Consider the following 14285-nt stretch of genomic DNA (forward strand, 5'->3'; position numbering starts at 1 on the left):
GTGTCAATTTCATACAAGCTTAATCTATACAAAAATCAGACCACTATCGTAAATGGCAGCCAAGAAAATAACATTTGTTGGGCAGTGATTATTTTCAAAAGACAGTTGAACTGACAAAAAGACCCTAAAATTAAAGAGTAGCAGCACAATTATGTAGGACATGCAAAAATTATGCAGTGACATGGCTATGAACGGGTATAAATATGCAGAATTGCGCATAGGTAGTTCACATTGCAAATTTACTTCATTCAGTAATACTCATTATACACCATACACACAGGTATTAATTTTTTTTTAAATGAAGCTTTTCTATAAAAAAAGGTATTTCGTTCGCCTGTCCGTCAATTTAGACAGTCTTTCAAGAAAATCCACACATCCATCTGATTTTTAATAATGATTCTTGCGATAACACGGTATAATATTATAAGTGAGGCATTTCTATAAGCAAATCCTTTTAATGTATTCTGTATTTACGAAAATTTGCAACAAATGTAAAATTTTGTTTTTTTAGACTTCAAAAATAATCAGGGATAAGGGATGGGAAACCTGACCGAAAATTAGGTCTCAGCCTCCTTTTTAAAGTGATGGGGCAACTTTTCTTTTTTGCCTATAAAATCAACTCATTTTCGCCAGTTCATTATTGGCTGTAGGCTAATATCCAATAGCCTGAAACTTGCTTTTAGCATTAACCAATTATTAATAACAAACGCGTCCCCCAGTTCATTATTGGCTAAATTAATTCAAGCAAACATAAATTTCTGCTATTAGAAAGACAACAATGGAAAGTTTCTGCTATCAGAAGGACAACAATATATATGACGTTCAATCACATCAACTTATTATTAAATCTACACATTAATAAATGTCCATATAGCAAAACATAAATTGAGAGATCGTTTTTTGAAGACTGAGTAGGATTCAACATTTTATACTTTAGAACAATGTGAAAAACTCATTGTCTTTAGACAATTTAAAAGTTACATTTCATGTGGAATTGATAACCCACCTAAATGATTACAAATACAAAACTAGTTCAATATGTAAATAAAAGTGTACTGTGTTTTGTTAAAAAAAAAATTTCATTAATTTTGGTAAAAATTATTGCACACTTAATTGAACTTTTCTGTTAATATTTAAAGAAAAATAAATTTTTTTAAAAATTCTTAATTTATATGTATGCTATGGAACAATTAGTTGATAGAATGTTACCCATGTACTTATTTAAATCTACTTAATTTATTTATTAAAGCTGGGGGGCTAAAGCGGTGTTTATTTCTAAATACAAATTTTGGGGTGAAGTAGATCCCCCCTTAAAATGTTTGAAAATAAATCAGATTTAACCATCTCAAAAAAAACTTTTTTTTTTAAATGGGGGGGGGGGGTTTGGCGAAGTAATAACGGGATTCTACTTAAAGCCACTAACATATTGGTTCTTTGGAAAGTTTTTATTATATTTTATGATTGGTGAAATCAACTACCTGAATTCTATTCTATACTTTTTTTCTTTGCATTCATATAATAGCTATTTCATCATTGTTCATAGTTTTCAAATCTAACTACTGCGTCATCCCGAAACTAGTTTTTTAGGCCTAGTTGGAAAATAGGCCTGGAATAATATTTTCTTACGTTTCCCATCCCTTATCCCTGAAAATAATGTACTTAACTGTTAAAGAAATATCATCCCAAGTGTTTTAAAACGATAGGACAAATCTTACAGCTATCCGTTACACATGTACAGAAGGACAACTAATTAACTATATAGATTATCTTCATTTCATTTATTATTTCATTGATTGAATACTAAATTTCAATGAAAATCAATCATTTTAAATGAAGAGACATTTTAATTGTATTGTTTTAATGCGTTATGAAATGTACTATTGTCAGTGGCGCAAGCTACTTTAAAGCTAGGATTCGTTCGTCCATCCTTCAGCATGTCCGTCTAACAGACTGACTAGAGGCTTTAATAATGTGTGCAGTAATCTATGGGAATGTTTCTTTTTGTTGTTTTATTATAAAATGTTTCGTGATTTTATAATTTCTGTTCATCTTCTAGTTTTTATAACCTTAAACTTTAAAAGATTAAGAGATTACGTTTGTAACGGTATTTAAAGAAAAAATATTTTAGATTATCTTTAAAAGTTCATAAGCAATTTTAAAGCCATTTAATTATTGTTTGAAATATTATAGCTTTCATTGATTTCGAAAATTATTTTAAACAGAATTAGTATAAAATTTTCAAAGAGGACCATCTATTCACAAAATTCTCTAAGCTCTCAATAATTGACAACCTCAATTTTTGTACCATAGCAGAAATAGGTTTTATGCCATTTTGTTAGTTATGGGCAATTTTCCAGGAATTTTTTTCTGTTGTTTTCCAGGGAGTAAGGGAGGGGACAATGGATCGAATATTCAATTTTTAAGTAGTCTCAGACTTTGGGGACTGGCTTAAAGGGAATGTGCACGAATACAGCAGATTCTTACTGATTTTGGGGACTTGCGCATCAATGCCCCGCTAACTATCTGAGCTAGTTTTGAATATGCAGACAGAAAAGTTTGTTATTTATCGCTGGTGTTAACACATATTTTTTCCCAAGAAAATGTCTTTTCATGTATAGAAACTCTACTGTGATATTTATGTATTAAATAATTTAAGAACTGCTTGAATTTTGGGGTCAGTTATAAATATATTAGAAGGGTTGAGGGTGGTTTAAACAAGATTTTTCTAGTGATTAATTACAGAATGTTTACTACATTGTGATGTGTTGATAATTTAATTTTTAAGTAAATGATTTTTTTCTTAGAACTAATTTTGTTCTAAATTAGGTTACCATGATCCCCTTACAATTTTGGTAAAATTTTCTTGAAAAATCTGGTTTTCGTTGCTGTTCAGCGAACCCTCTTAAATTGAATTAATTGGCCATTGTCCCCTCCCTTACTCCCTGGTTGTTTTCCCTAAACCTGGAAGAGAATAAATCTATAAAATTAACTGATAATAAATATGAAATAATTGAATCAAAACCTTGTGAAAAATTATTAAAATGTAGGATTGCAAGAAAAAAAATAAAATATTTTCAATGTTTTTTTCATTTAAATGTGTGGTTTAATTTATGATTTTGATATTATTAATTTAGATTTGTCAAAGTTTCACCTGTTGCAAAAATTTTCAATTTATTTGTTTTTAGATATCATATTGTGACAGAATATTAATAGCCAACTTCAAAAATGACAAGATTTATCCTTGATAATAAATTTTCTCTATTTTTTTTTTTTTCATCTAAATTTTTCCATGAAATTAATGATTTTATATTAATAATTTTAATCCTAAATCGGAACAATTAAATGCACATTTTCAAATGTAAAACCTAGCAGATCTTGACTAGTGACCTTAAAAGTTTTGTGTCAGATTAATAAAAGGTTACAAAAAGTAAAATATCATATTAGATAGGAATTTACTTACATATTTCAAATTGAAAATTATGACAGACTCTAATGAAAACTAAGTCTTACTTCTACCTTTTGAAATGACTGTTATATGATATATCTCTAAAGAACCTGCCTCCAAAAGATAATTATTTAGGTTTAAACAAAACCTTTAAGGCCAAGAATCATGTCTTCCACAAAGATATTAAAGTCATAACATTCTGTTCATATTTTTTGTCCATTTTTCAGGTTTAAGTGCTTAAGGAAGGCAGGCATAATACTTAATTTTTAAACTCTAGATATTTAGACATATGTATTAATACAAGGAAAAGGCTCATCAAAGAACACATTTTCATGAGTAAAAACACCAAAGGTGGAAAAAAACAGTTTTAATAACTTTAAGCTTGGAAATACTATTATGTTAGTCCTACATTTTACTATTTATGCAAAAAAAATGTTTCATTTTATTGTCACTGAATTATTTGACTAGACTTTTACACTGTGTAGGTATTTTTTTACATAAGAAGGACAGTGCAGTGTAAGTTTTTAAATTGTAGGATAAAGGATTTTCCATAATATTTCATTTATAAAGATTAATGCAATATCAATTAAATTTGATATAAGGATACTGCAGAAATATTACATTCTGACCAGCATCAATCCATTTAATGCAAAATCAAAGTTCTTTTATTAAACATAAAATTTCTAATTTAATTTTAGTTAAAAAGTAATAAAATATTCTTAAAATCATATTTGAAATATTTTACATAATGAATAGAAATTATTTTTTTTTCAAAGTAAGGACTGTCTTTTTAACCCATATGTGCAATTCTCTCCATAAATAGAGAAAAAAATTCTGATTATTTGCCATACTACTTTTGTCAGTGGTGGAACTAGGAATATTTACACATTTTAAAATTTAAAACTTTGACTTGACTGAAAATTTTGTCTACCTATATAAATATTATTTTAGAACATACAAGGGATGTTTTTTCAATAATATATTTATCCTAATTTAACAATTGGCCAAATCCTATATAATTTTTAAGCTAGCCAAGGAATTCAGGTTTTCTCAACTGAACATTACAGAGGAAAATGTAAGACTTAAAGATTCCTAATTCCAAGAGAACTTTAAAAATTTCATAGGAATTGGGTCTATAGTATTGATATCTTTACAGGTATAAATAAAATCTAGAATGGGATCAAAGGAGTTGTTCTTCTTCATTGCGACACTTTTAGGTAATTTTATTATGTTCATTAATCTATGTAAATAACAGCTTAGTTTTTTCATGATTTATTTTGGAATCAACAAAGAACATAGATTACCATTATTAGTAATTATTAGCTTATACCCAAATCTTTAACACTAGTGGTTTAGGCTTCAGTGGATGCAAAATTTCAACAAGAGGATTTATTAGCACCAAGTCCAGAACCAATAAGAACATTCTCTGAAAACACTCTGCCCCCCCAATTCTTGTATTAACAAAATCTTAAGAGAAAGACATTGTTCTCGATTTTCTTTTTGCCAAATTTTGAAATTAAAATTTTTATTTAGGAGCTTATGCTGTTGATCATGTGACAATTGACAAATTTCAAGGTTACAATTTTAATATTATAATTAAAATTCAAAGTATGGCTCCAAATGGGATTTAATTACTTTCCAGTTGAAAAAGTTTGTAATATAATACAATAAATCTATCTATTCAAATACATAAATAGTACATACAATTTTTATAACATGATGTATCATTTATATTTTAGCTGTGTCACTTTATGGTGGAACTGCAGATAATGAAGGCTTAGTTGTGTTGAGAGATACAAAGTCAACCGATCCTGATTTTCAATTAAAAGGAGTCTGCACAATGACAGAGTAATAAGATTTTACATAGTAATTTCTGAAACATATTTATCTGAAAAGGCTATAAAGAGCCGCCTGCCTGATGTAATGTTTAAAAAAAGCAAATTCTACTTTAATGCAGAAAAAAATATATGGCTTATCATATTTTATTTGTAGTGATGATGCTAAAGTAGCATGCAAAATGCTTGGATACTCTGGTGGTAAGTTAAATTAAACCCTAATGATTTTTAAAAAGCTATATATTGTACGTTTAACTTCATTGGTACACAGTTTAACACCAACTTTGAAGCAGTAGAAATGCTCCAGTCTCTTTTTAGATTTACATAAATACTATATTAGTTTTTATTACTGCTAAGTCCATCTGTAAGTCTGTCTTTATTTCTATGAAACATTTGGAAAGGTGATGATTTAATGTATTTTTTTAAGGTCAACTTAAAAAAGATTCTGCTGATGCTCCAGTGACTGTAGCAGAAACATACTTTCCTCTATTTCAGAAATATGGCTGTACAGGTAGTTCATATAGAAGTTAGATAGTATCTAGTAAACCTTGTTTAGATGAAATTGATCTCACAGGAAGAGAATTTTGACAACTGTTTACAGCTAGTTTGTTTCACATCAATGAAATAACAAGTCTAATGGAGAGAACTGAAAAGTGCTGCAAAGTCTGTTTTTTTTCGGTTTTCATGGCAATCCTTATGCATTACAATTTTCAAATCTTATCCATTCAAATGGCCTATACCTAGATTATTAATTCTTGAATTCTTATGAAATTTTAAGAGATAAAGTTTTAAATTACTTTTTTCAAACTATTTTTATAGGAGCTGAAACTTCTTTGTATCAATGTAGTGATGTTGCTGCTCCAAATTTATTGACAGCTCCAGGCACATGCGACCCTGTTGGACCTAGTAATGTTGTTGTATGTGGTAAGTTAGAAGTTATTGCATTAATTAAATGTACAATTTGTTTTTTTCATCAATTTAAAACTATTGGCTAGTTTAACACACTGACGTGGGGAGTTTAATATCATAATGAATTATTTAATGGTTCTAAAGACAAATTATGCCTTAAAAACCTGGTTTTCCTAATTACTTTATTTTTTAAATATCATTTAATTAACTTCAAAATACAAGGTCATTACTTCAACAACATATATTTAAATGCAGATAGCTCCTATTGGCTTTTAGCACAGTTTCGGTACGCACATTAGTAGAAATGGAATTAAAAGGTTTATAAAGAATGAGAAAAACTCAATTTCTCAAATACTCAGATTTTTGTGGACATATATGTATTTTTGGTAATTAATAAATTATGATTTCTTTTAGACCATTTAATTAAGATTCTATTTATTTGTGAAATTAGAGAGTTGACTGCATTGTCAAACAATAACATTGTAAATTTGTCATGATCTAATTTCAACAAATATAGGTGCTGCTGAATGTCTAGAAGGTGATGGTACCAATGGTTATGCTGTTCTTGATGCTCCTAAAAGATTGACATCAAAGACTGGTGGGCCATACTATTGTGACCAAGACACAGTACCTAGTTGGGCATCTAGGAGTACTGACTGGAAAGGAGATTTGAAGTGGTACAGATTTGGCAGAGAATCAGGTATGCTCACAAGACATCTCCACCAATGTTCATAATTCCTCTTATTTCCCAAAAATATTATTTTTTTACATAATGCAATTTCTTGCTATTCTTACGTCATATATATTACTTTCATCAATCATCTTTTTTTTAAATTTTTATTCAATATCTTTGAACAAAGCAATTCTGATTTACAATTAAATGCTTCTATAAACAAAGCATTCATTAACTTTAAATATTATTTTGTTTATCTAATAATTTAAATATGATTTCAGGAAAACTGGCTAAGAGTGTCCCTAGCACTGGTAGATGTGGAACCAATATTGGCGCATTCTCTCCATTTGATCTTCCTACAACTATTGGAGTCTCTCAGGATCTAAATGTGTGCTATGGCAACTGTCAGCGAAACAAACCTGGAAAAGTGACCAACTGTGGAAGCTTCTACGTGTACCAGCTACCTGATGTTCCCTACTGTTCAATCAGATACTGCGCAGTTTAGATTTGATAGAGTTGCCAACATCTTATTGATTCAATTCAAAGTTAATGCTTTTTATTTGAATAGTGGATTAAATACTAGTTTTGATTACTAACTGAAATGTTACCATGCTTACATAGTATGTTTTATATAGGCCTATTTAAACATACTGTGTAATGCCATTGATTATAATATACTATGCTTTTAATGATTATTTTATCTTTGTCCCAAAAATAGCTATTTTTGAAATATATTATCATGCATTTAAATCTGTTTTTGTATTTTTAAATGAAGATTGTTCAATTGATTTATCAAGGATGATAACCTATGTAGTGTAAGTGTAGCTAAGCTGTTTGTAATCATACGTAAAAAAAAATATGTTCAAACATTGAGAGTTAAAACAAAAATGACATCATTGATAAGTAGCAAAGAGGAAAAATATAGAATGTACAAACAGACAAAGTAAGTTATAAAACAGATGTTTGGTTGGAATAACAGAGAAAAAAAAGAGAAAATGCAAAAACTCAAAAAATATCACAAAACCTTTCAAAGTATGACTGACAAACAAACAGACAAAATATTGTATAGACTTCATGCGCATATGTCATTTAAACATTCACATTCCTCAATAGCAGTCAAGAAAATAATTTTTCCCTCACAGCGTGACAAAGTGAATTATAGTGTAGCTTCACTACAAAAGAAAGAGAATGATTATGCAGCATTTATTAATAATTATAAATTGAAATACACATTCTTGTCTCGACAGAAGTTTAGCCATAACTGAACAAAATGACCTGCGAGAGAAAGCGCAACTCACCGTTGGTCTATGCTCCATGAGTAAGTTATCTTTCCGTCGTTCTGTCTGGATTTAGGGCCTTTCTTTTCAAAATACAAAATTTTTCATTTTTCAGTTGTGTCCAAAAAAAGAATTATATCTTCAAACAACTGAGGTGACTTCTTAAAAAGTCTTTTGCCCCACTAAAATCAATTTGCCCCACTGAAATTTTAGTGAGGCAAAATTATCCCCTCTAAAATTTTAGTTTCCCCCAATGATTTTAGTGGGGGAAACTGATTTTAGTGGGCAAAAGTTTTTTTAAGAATCCACCTCTGCAGTTTTTTTGTAGTAAAAAATATACATGACCCTCAAAAAAGTATTTTTAAGCATCTGCAGCCCTTATTTCTCAATGAATTATAAAAAAAATGCATATGTCCTTGTTCTCCATAGTATTCCATATAAGTAGATATAAAAATATTTTTTTTACCTCCATTAACACCGGAGATTTTTAGAGCTAAAGTTTTGAAAAAGTGACTGAGAAAAAAGTAACTTTTAACATGAAACGACTTTTATAGCAAAATTAAGGTAGAAATCCTTTTATTTTTGTTACTAGCAGAAACTTTATACAAAAATGAAATAAAAAATTTAGTTTTTGAGTAAAAAGCATTTTTTTACACATATTTTTTGAGTCTTTTTAGTTTAATGATATTTTGAAAAACTTACTTATTAGGCAAAATTGTTTAAGATTAAAAAACCAAATAAATCTTTATGAATATAGCAGGAAAATTGTTTTTGTTTCACAATCCTAACTTTAATAACAAAAAAGTTATAAAGAAAATAAAATTAAAACATAATGATTTTTTTTGTCTAAATAGCTTAATTAACCCCCTATTAAATTATTGAGATGTCAGAAAAGTAGGCGGAGCAACTGTCATAATTAATCCTTTTCTCAAATAAGGGTTAATAAATAACTTGTTTTTCTTTGTGTATCATTATTCAGTTGCCAGAAAAACATAATATAACCATCCAAAAAATAAGATAAACAAAAAAAATTCTTTTTCTCAGTCACTTTTTCAAAACTTTAGCTCTAAAAATCTCCGGTGTTAATGGAGGTAAAAAAAATATTTTTATATCTACTTATGTGGAATACTATGGAGAACAAGGACATATGCATTTTTTTTATAATTCATTGAGAAATAAGGGCTGCAGATGCTTAAAAATACTTTTTTGAGGGTCATGCTGTATATTGCGGTCAACTAAACAAAGATTGGTCTGACAGCTTACGTTAAACATACCCTTTATTAAGGGAATCTAATCAGACCAATAGACAGACCGACTCGACCCTTGTTGAAGTGTAGCTTGCGCTAATAAAAAAAGATTCTTCATGACAATAAATTTTCACTCTCTCCTCTCAAAGACTTCTCAAGATATTCTGCTTTTGGTAGCAAATAATGGTAGTAAATTAATGTTTGGGGAGCAGATAAAGAGGTCGTCTTTACTCTGTATATAAAGGGTGAGCAAAAAAAAATGCGTACCTTTTTGAAATTGAAATTGCGCGGCTTGTGTTAATAGTAGAAAAATGTTATGCATACCATTAGAACCGCTATGAAGTCTATTTTTTGGAAATATAAAAACGATTCCTGTGCTATGTAAAGTTTAGAAACGATGTGGTAAAATGTCCCAACTGCCTTAAAACTTGACTTGCGAGTAAATCATTAAAGATTAAAGTATATAAAAAATATGTACCTTTTTAAAATCTTAATTGCGCGGCTTGTGTTAATAGTAGAACAACGTTATGAATACCGTTAGAACCGCTATGAACTCTATTTTATGCAAATATAAGAACCATTACTGTGCTACTTATAGTTTAGGAGCTACGTAGAAGAATGTCCCAACTGACTTAAAACTTGACTTGAGAGTAAATCATCAAGGATAAAAAAAGTGTGTTCAAAAATGCGGACCTTTTTAAAATTCAAACTGCTCGACTTGTGTGAATAGTAGAAAAATGTTATGTATAACGTTAGAACCGTCATAAGCTCTATTTTTGGGAAATATAAGTATTTAATCTTTAATGATTTACTCGCAAGTTAAGTTTTAAGTCAGTTGGGGCATTCTACCACATAGCTCATAAATTATGGGTAGCACAGGAATTGTTTTTATATTTCCATAAAATAGACTTCATAGCGGTTCTAATGGTATGCATAACGTTTTTCTACTATTAACACAAGCTGAGCAATTAGAATTTTAAAAATGTACGTATTTTTATTTGCATACCCTTTAATTTAATCTTTAATGATTTACTCGCAAGTCAAGTTTTAAGCCAGTTGGGACATTTTACCACATAGCTCCTAAACTATACATAGCACATGAATCGTTTTTAGATTTCCAAACAATAGACTTCATAACGGTTCTAATGGTATACATAACGTTTTTCTACTAATAACACAAGCCGCGCAATCTAAATTTTAAAAAAGGTCCGCATTTTTTTTGCACACCCTTTATAACTGTGCATTAAGGTTTATACGAAAAAAATATTTTTGGCAATAGATAAAATTGACAATTTATTACAAAATTTTTTAATAAAAGTTTTTGTTAAGTTACTAGCGACAACGCCCTATGAGGTAAGGGGAAGTCAACCCTCCAATATAGTATTTGTTAAAAAATAATAGTTGCTATAGGCTACCTACTGCTACAGCCTACCTAAAAAAATAGGTTGGGGGATTTTTTGTTTTTTGGGACACCCCCAACCCCCAAGAAAATATCCTAAAACCACCACAGGACCAGTAAGTATATTCCCTGAATCCAATCGGTTCAGTGGTTACCGAGATCTTGACAGACAGACAGAAGGACAGACAGATATACGGACGGACAGACATCATTCTACTTTGTATTAGAGATTATTTGAATTTATCAAAATCTACAATATAACTCAGTTAGTCCGTCTGCCTTTAAAGATTTAAGTAGAATATAATATTCTAAAAATATATTATTATAAACTATGTAATTCTTTAACATACGTTTTTAGACAGACAGACTTATCGGCCTGTATCTCAAAATTACAGAGAAGCTACACTGCAACCAATACTTGGTTTGATTTTGCAGGATAATTATGAATATATTATTACACTTCTATGCCATTATCCACACCTCGCAGCACAACTTTACGTTTTTTTTATATGTATTAAATTTCAAAACCTATAGTAATTTATTGGCTTTTGACGTACGTACAATTTTAAAATAGTAAAAACCATTATTTATTTGAATAATTTTGACCCATGTGGAAAATCCGCGAAGCGTGATCACATCTCTCCGAGAGGACTTGATAGAGAGAGAGAGAGCCTCGTCCTAATAACGTCCTCGGCCAAAAACAGGGATTTTATCACTTTTTTACAGTCATAAAATTTTTTGGTTAAAGCTAGCTTTTAAGGAATAAACAAATATTTAAACCTCTAAAATTGAATAAGTAATAAAAATAACGCAAATAATAATAAAATAAAAGTATGATATAAAAGCTAGCTTTTGTTTACATTATTGTGAGAAAAAATCCGTGAGCGTAAATTAGATAAAGAAGAGAGAGAAAAAGTATACATATGATTGTTTGTGTACACATACAGAAAAGAGGTCGCTTTGATAGCAACAGTTTGTTATACTGTAATAATAAATAATATTATTTATAGGCGAAATTCCTTAAAAGTTTCTAAGGTAGCCTTGGAATTAAGGATACCTAAGTCGTTTGGAGATATATATAGATATAGATATAGATATAGAATTTTATAGAATTTAGACCAATATTAAGTTTATATATCTTAAAGTGAAAATTAAAAAATATACTGTTTATAATAATAAAAAAACACATTTCAAACAGTGAACTTTTTATAATTTTGATACAGTAATGTTTGTATTTTGTTTTATCTATTTAGAGAAAAACTATTTTGCCTCACATCTTTGAACATTAATTTGAACAAAAATTATCCTGATTGAGACAGAACCAACTGTTTTTCTCTGCAATTTAATTTCGCCCCGAGAAAATAGGAAAAAGAGGCAGTAAAATAGCATAAAACCATCTCGAAACATAAGTGAAAAACGTAATTTCTTCGGGGTAGTGAAGTGAGTCTTATGAGACAAACAAACAAAACTTACTACTTTATAATAGGAGAGATAGTTTTATATATTCAAATTCAAATAAAATACTATTTGATAAAGAGAAGATGTTCAGATATAGCTAGTTAGATATAGATATAGTACCCTAAATTACATAACCTAACCTAAAGTAAAATACAAAAACTGCCAAACATCACGAAACTATTTTGATTTAATTCAAAATAAGGGGAGGATTTTTTGTGCCCGACTGGGCGCTTTCATGAAAACCGCTGTAGCTGCGCTACATGACAAGTGACTGCTTTGCTGTGTCTCTAAAATTCCATCATAATAAACGTCGTTGTTCAGGTGAAAATGTTAGGTCGTAAGATGAGTCTGGTTGGCGGGGACCACAGCCTCCTCGCCGCCGACTTCAACGACGACATGGTCAAGGAGCGCAGCAGCGAGACGGATTGGATTAACAAGTATGTCTATTATGCAAAGTAGAGCGATGCTTGTCTGTCTGTTCGTCTATCTAAAGCTCAAGGTCTCGGTTACCGCTATACCGTTGATTTAGCTCTACTTTTTAGGAAACATATATATTATATTGGTCCTGTGATATGGTGGTTTTAAACTATTTTCTTGGGTCATAGGGCACCAACCTTTTGAAAATATACCGCCCTAACCCTTTTTTTATCAGTTAATCTAACACTTGACTGAGTTGCGTCTGTGTATTGGCAAAGGCATTCCACCTACTTTACCTATTGATTTTGGTTCACCCATATCAGCAGTGGGTACAATTCCTACTGTATCTAGTTATTTTCCAAACTCGAACCTGACACCTTCTAAACTAATCTTTGACATGCATTGTCAAAAATCATTAAATATGACATTTTTTCATTTAGATTATTAATGGTATTAATGGTTATTTTTATTTTTAGGAAATGGGGGAAGAGATTTTTACATATTATCACTCTGTTATCATTGGTATCTGTATCATGCAATACTGTTCAATCTTTTGAATACTATCCAAGCTTAAAGTAAGTTAAAATTGTGTAGTTTTCTTCTAGTAACCTTCTCTCTAATATCTGTATCATGTAATACTGTTCAGTATTTTGAATACTATTCAAGCTTAAAGTAATTTTATATTGTGCAGTTTAAACTATTTTAAAAAGAAAAATCTTTTATTAACTTATCTCCAATATCTACATCATGTAATACTGCTCAGTCTTTTGAATACTATTCAAGCTTAAGTAAGTTAAAATTGTGTAGTTTTTTCTATTAACCTATCTCTAATATCTGTATCATGTAATACTGTTCAGTCTTTTGAATACTATCCGAGCTTAAAGTAAGTTTATTTTGTGTAGTTTTCTTCTATTTACCTATCTCTAATATCTGTATCATGTAATACAGTTCAGTATTTTGAATACTATTCAAGCTTAAAGTAATTTTATATTGTGCAGTTTAAACTATTTTAAAAAGAAAAATCTTTTATTAACTTATCTCCAATATCTACATCATGTAATACTGCTCAGTCTTTTGAATACTATTCAAGCTTAAGTAAGTTAAAATTGTGTAGTTTTTTCTATTAACCTATCTCTAATATCTGTATCATGTAATACTGTTCAGTCTTTTGAATACTATCCGAGCTTAAAGTAAGTTTATTTTGTGTAGTTTTCTTCTATTAACCTATCTCTAATATCTGTATCATGCAATACTGTTCAATCATTTGAATACTATCCAAGCTTAAAGTAAGTTAAAATTGTGTAGTTTTCTTCCATCAACCTATCTCTGATATCTAAATATTGTAATACTGTTAGGTATTTTAAATACTATTCAAGCTTAAAGTAATTTTATATTGTGCAGTTTTAACTATTTTTAAAAGAAAAATCTTTTATTAACTTATCTCCAATATCTACATCATGTAATACTGCTCAATCTTTTGAATACTATTTAAGCTTAAAGTAAGTTAAAATTGTGTAGTGTTCTTCTAGTAACCTATCTCTAATATCTGTATCATTAATACTGTTTAATAGTTTTAATACTATTTAAGCTTAAAGTAATTTTGTATTGTGCAGTTTTAAGTATTT

At 29.4% G+C, this 14285-nt stretch overlaps 2 protein-coding genes across 5 annotated transcripts in view; both read left to right on the top strand.

The window, feature by feature from the left end:
- Window positions 1-200: 200 nt before the first annotated feature.
- Window positions 201-7612, top strand: LOC145306668 (uncharacterized). Of its 4 annotated transcripts, none has more exons than XM_080148966.1 (9): window positions 201-280; window positions 4602-4662; window positions 4979-5020; window positions 5185-5293; window positions 5438-5481; window positions 5708-5794; window positions 6103-6204; window positions 6707-6889; window positions 7144-7612. In XM_080148966.1, exons 2-9 carry the CDS (start codon window positions 4620-4622, stop codon window positions 7365-7367), a joined length of 834 nt encoding a protein of 277 aa, XP_080005092.1. In that variant the 5' UTR covers window positions 201-280; window positions 4602-4619; the 3' UTR covers window positions 7368-7612. The 4 variants fall into 4 exon arrangements, with proteins under 4 accessions (XP_080005092.1, XP_080005091.1, XP_080005094.1 ...); XM_080148965.1 differs by having other exon boundaries at window positions 5708-5791; window positions 6100-6204; XM_080148968.1 differs by lacking the exon at window positions 201-280 and adding an exon at window positions 3678-3796 and having other exon boundaries at window positions 5708-5791; window positions 6100-6204.
- A 4956-nt stretch (window positions 7613-12568) lies between these two features.
- na (sodium leak channel non-selective protein na) overlaps window positions 12569-14285 on the top strand; it is a 48708-nt gene continuing 46991 nt past the window's right edge. Inside the window, exons 1-2 of the mRNA XM_080146983.1 lie at window positions 12569-12680; window positions 13137-13235. Of these exons, the coding sequence (XP_080003109.1) occupies window positions 12571-12680; window positions 13137-13235 (209 nt within the window). The 5' untranslated portion in view covers window positions 12569-12570. The remainder of the gene's footprint in view (window positions 12681-13136; window positions 13236-14285) is intronic.

Source organism: Acartia tonsa, chromosome 14 (genome assembly GCF_053477335.1).
Source record: "Acartia tonsa isolate MP-2025a chromosome 14, ASM5347733v1, whole genome shotgun sequence".
Taxonomy (NCBI): domain Eukaryota; kingdom Metazoa; phylum Arthropoda; class Copepoda; order Calanoida; family Acartiidae; genus Acartia; species Acartia tonsa.

What these genes read in the sequence shown, in the direction of transcription:
- LOC145306668 (XM_080148966.1), top strand. Translation starts at nt 4,620, where the DNA reads ATGGGATCAAAGGAGTTGTTCTTCTTCATTGCGACACTTTTAG. An exon ending in GACAATTGACAAATTTCAAG is followed by an intron (nt 5,021 to 5,184) that starts GTTACAATTTTA and finishes TTTATATTTTAG; the next exon opens with CTGTGTCACTTTATGGTGGA. An exon ending in GGAGTCTGCACAATGACAGA is followed by an intron (nt 5,294 to 5,437) that starts GTAATAAGATTT and finishes TTTTATTTGTAG; the next exon opens with TGATGATGCTAAAGTAGCAT.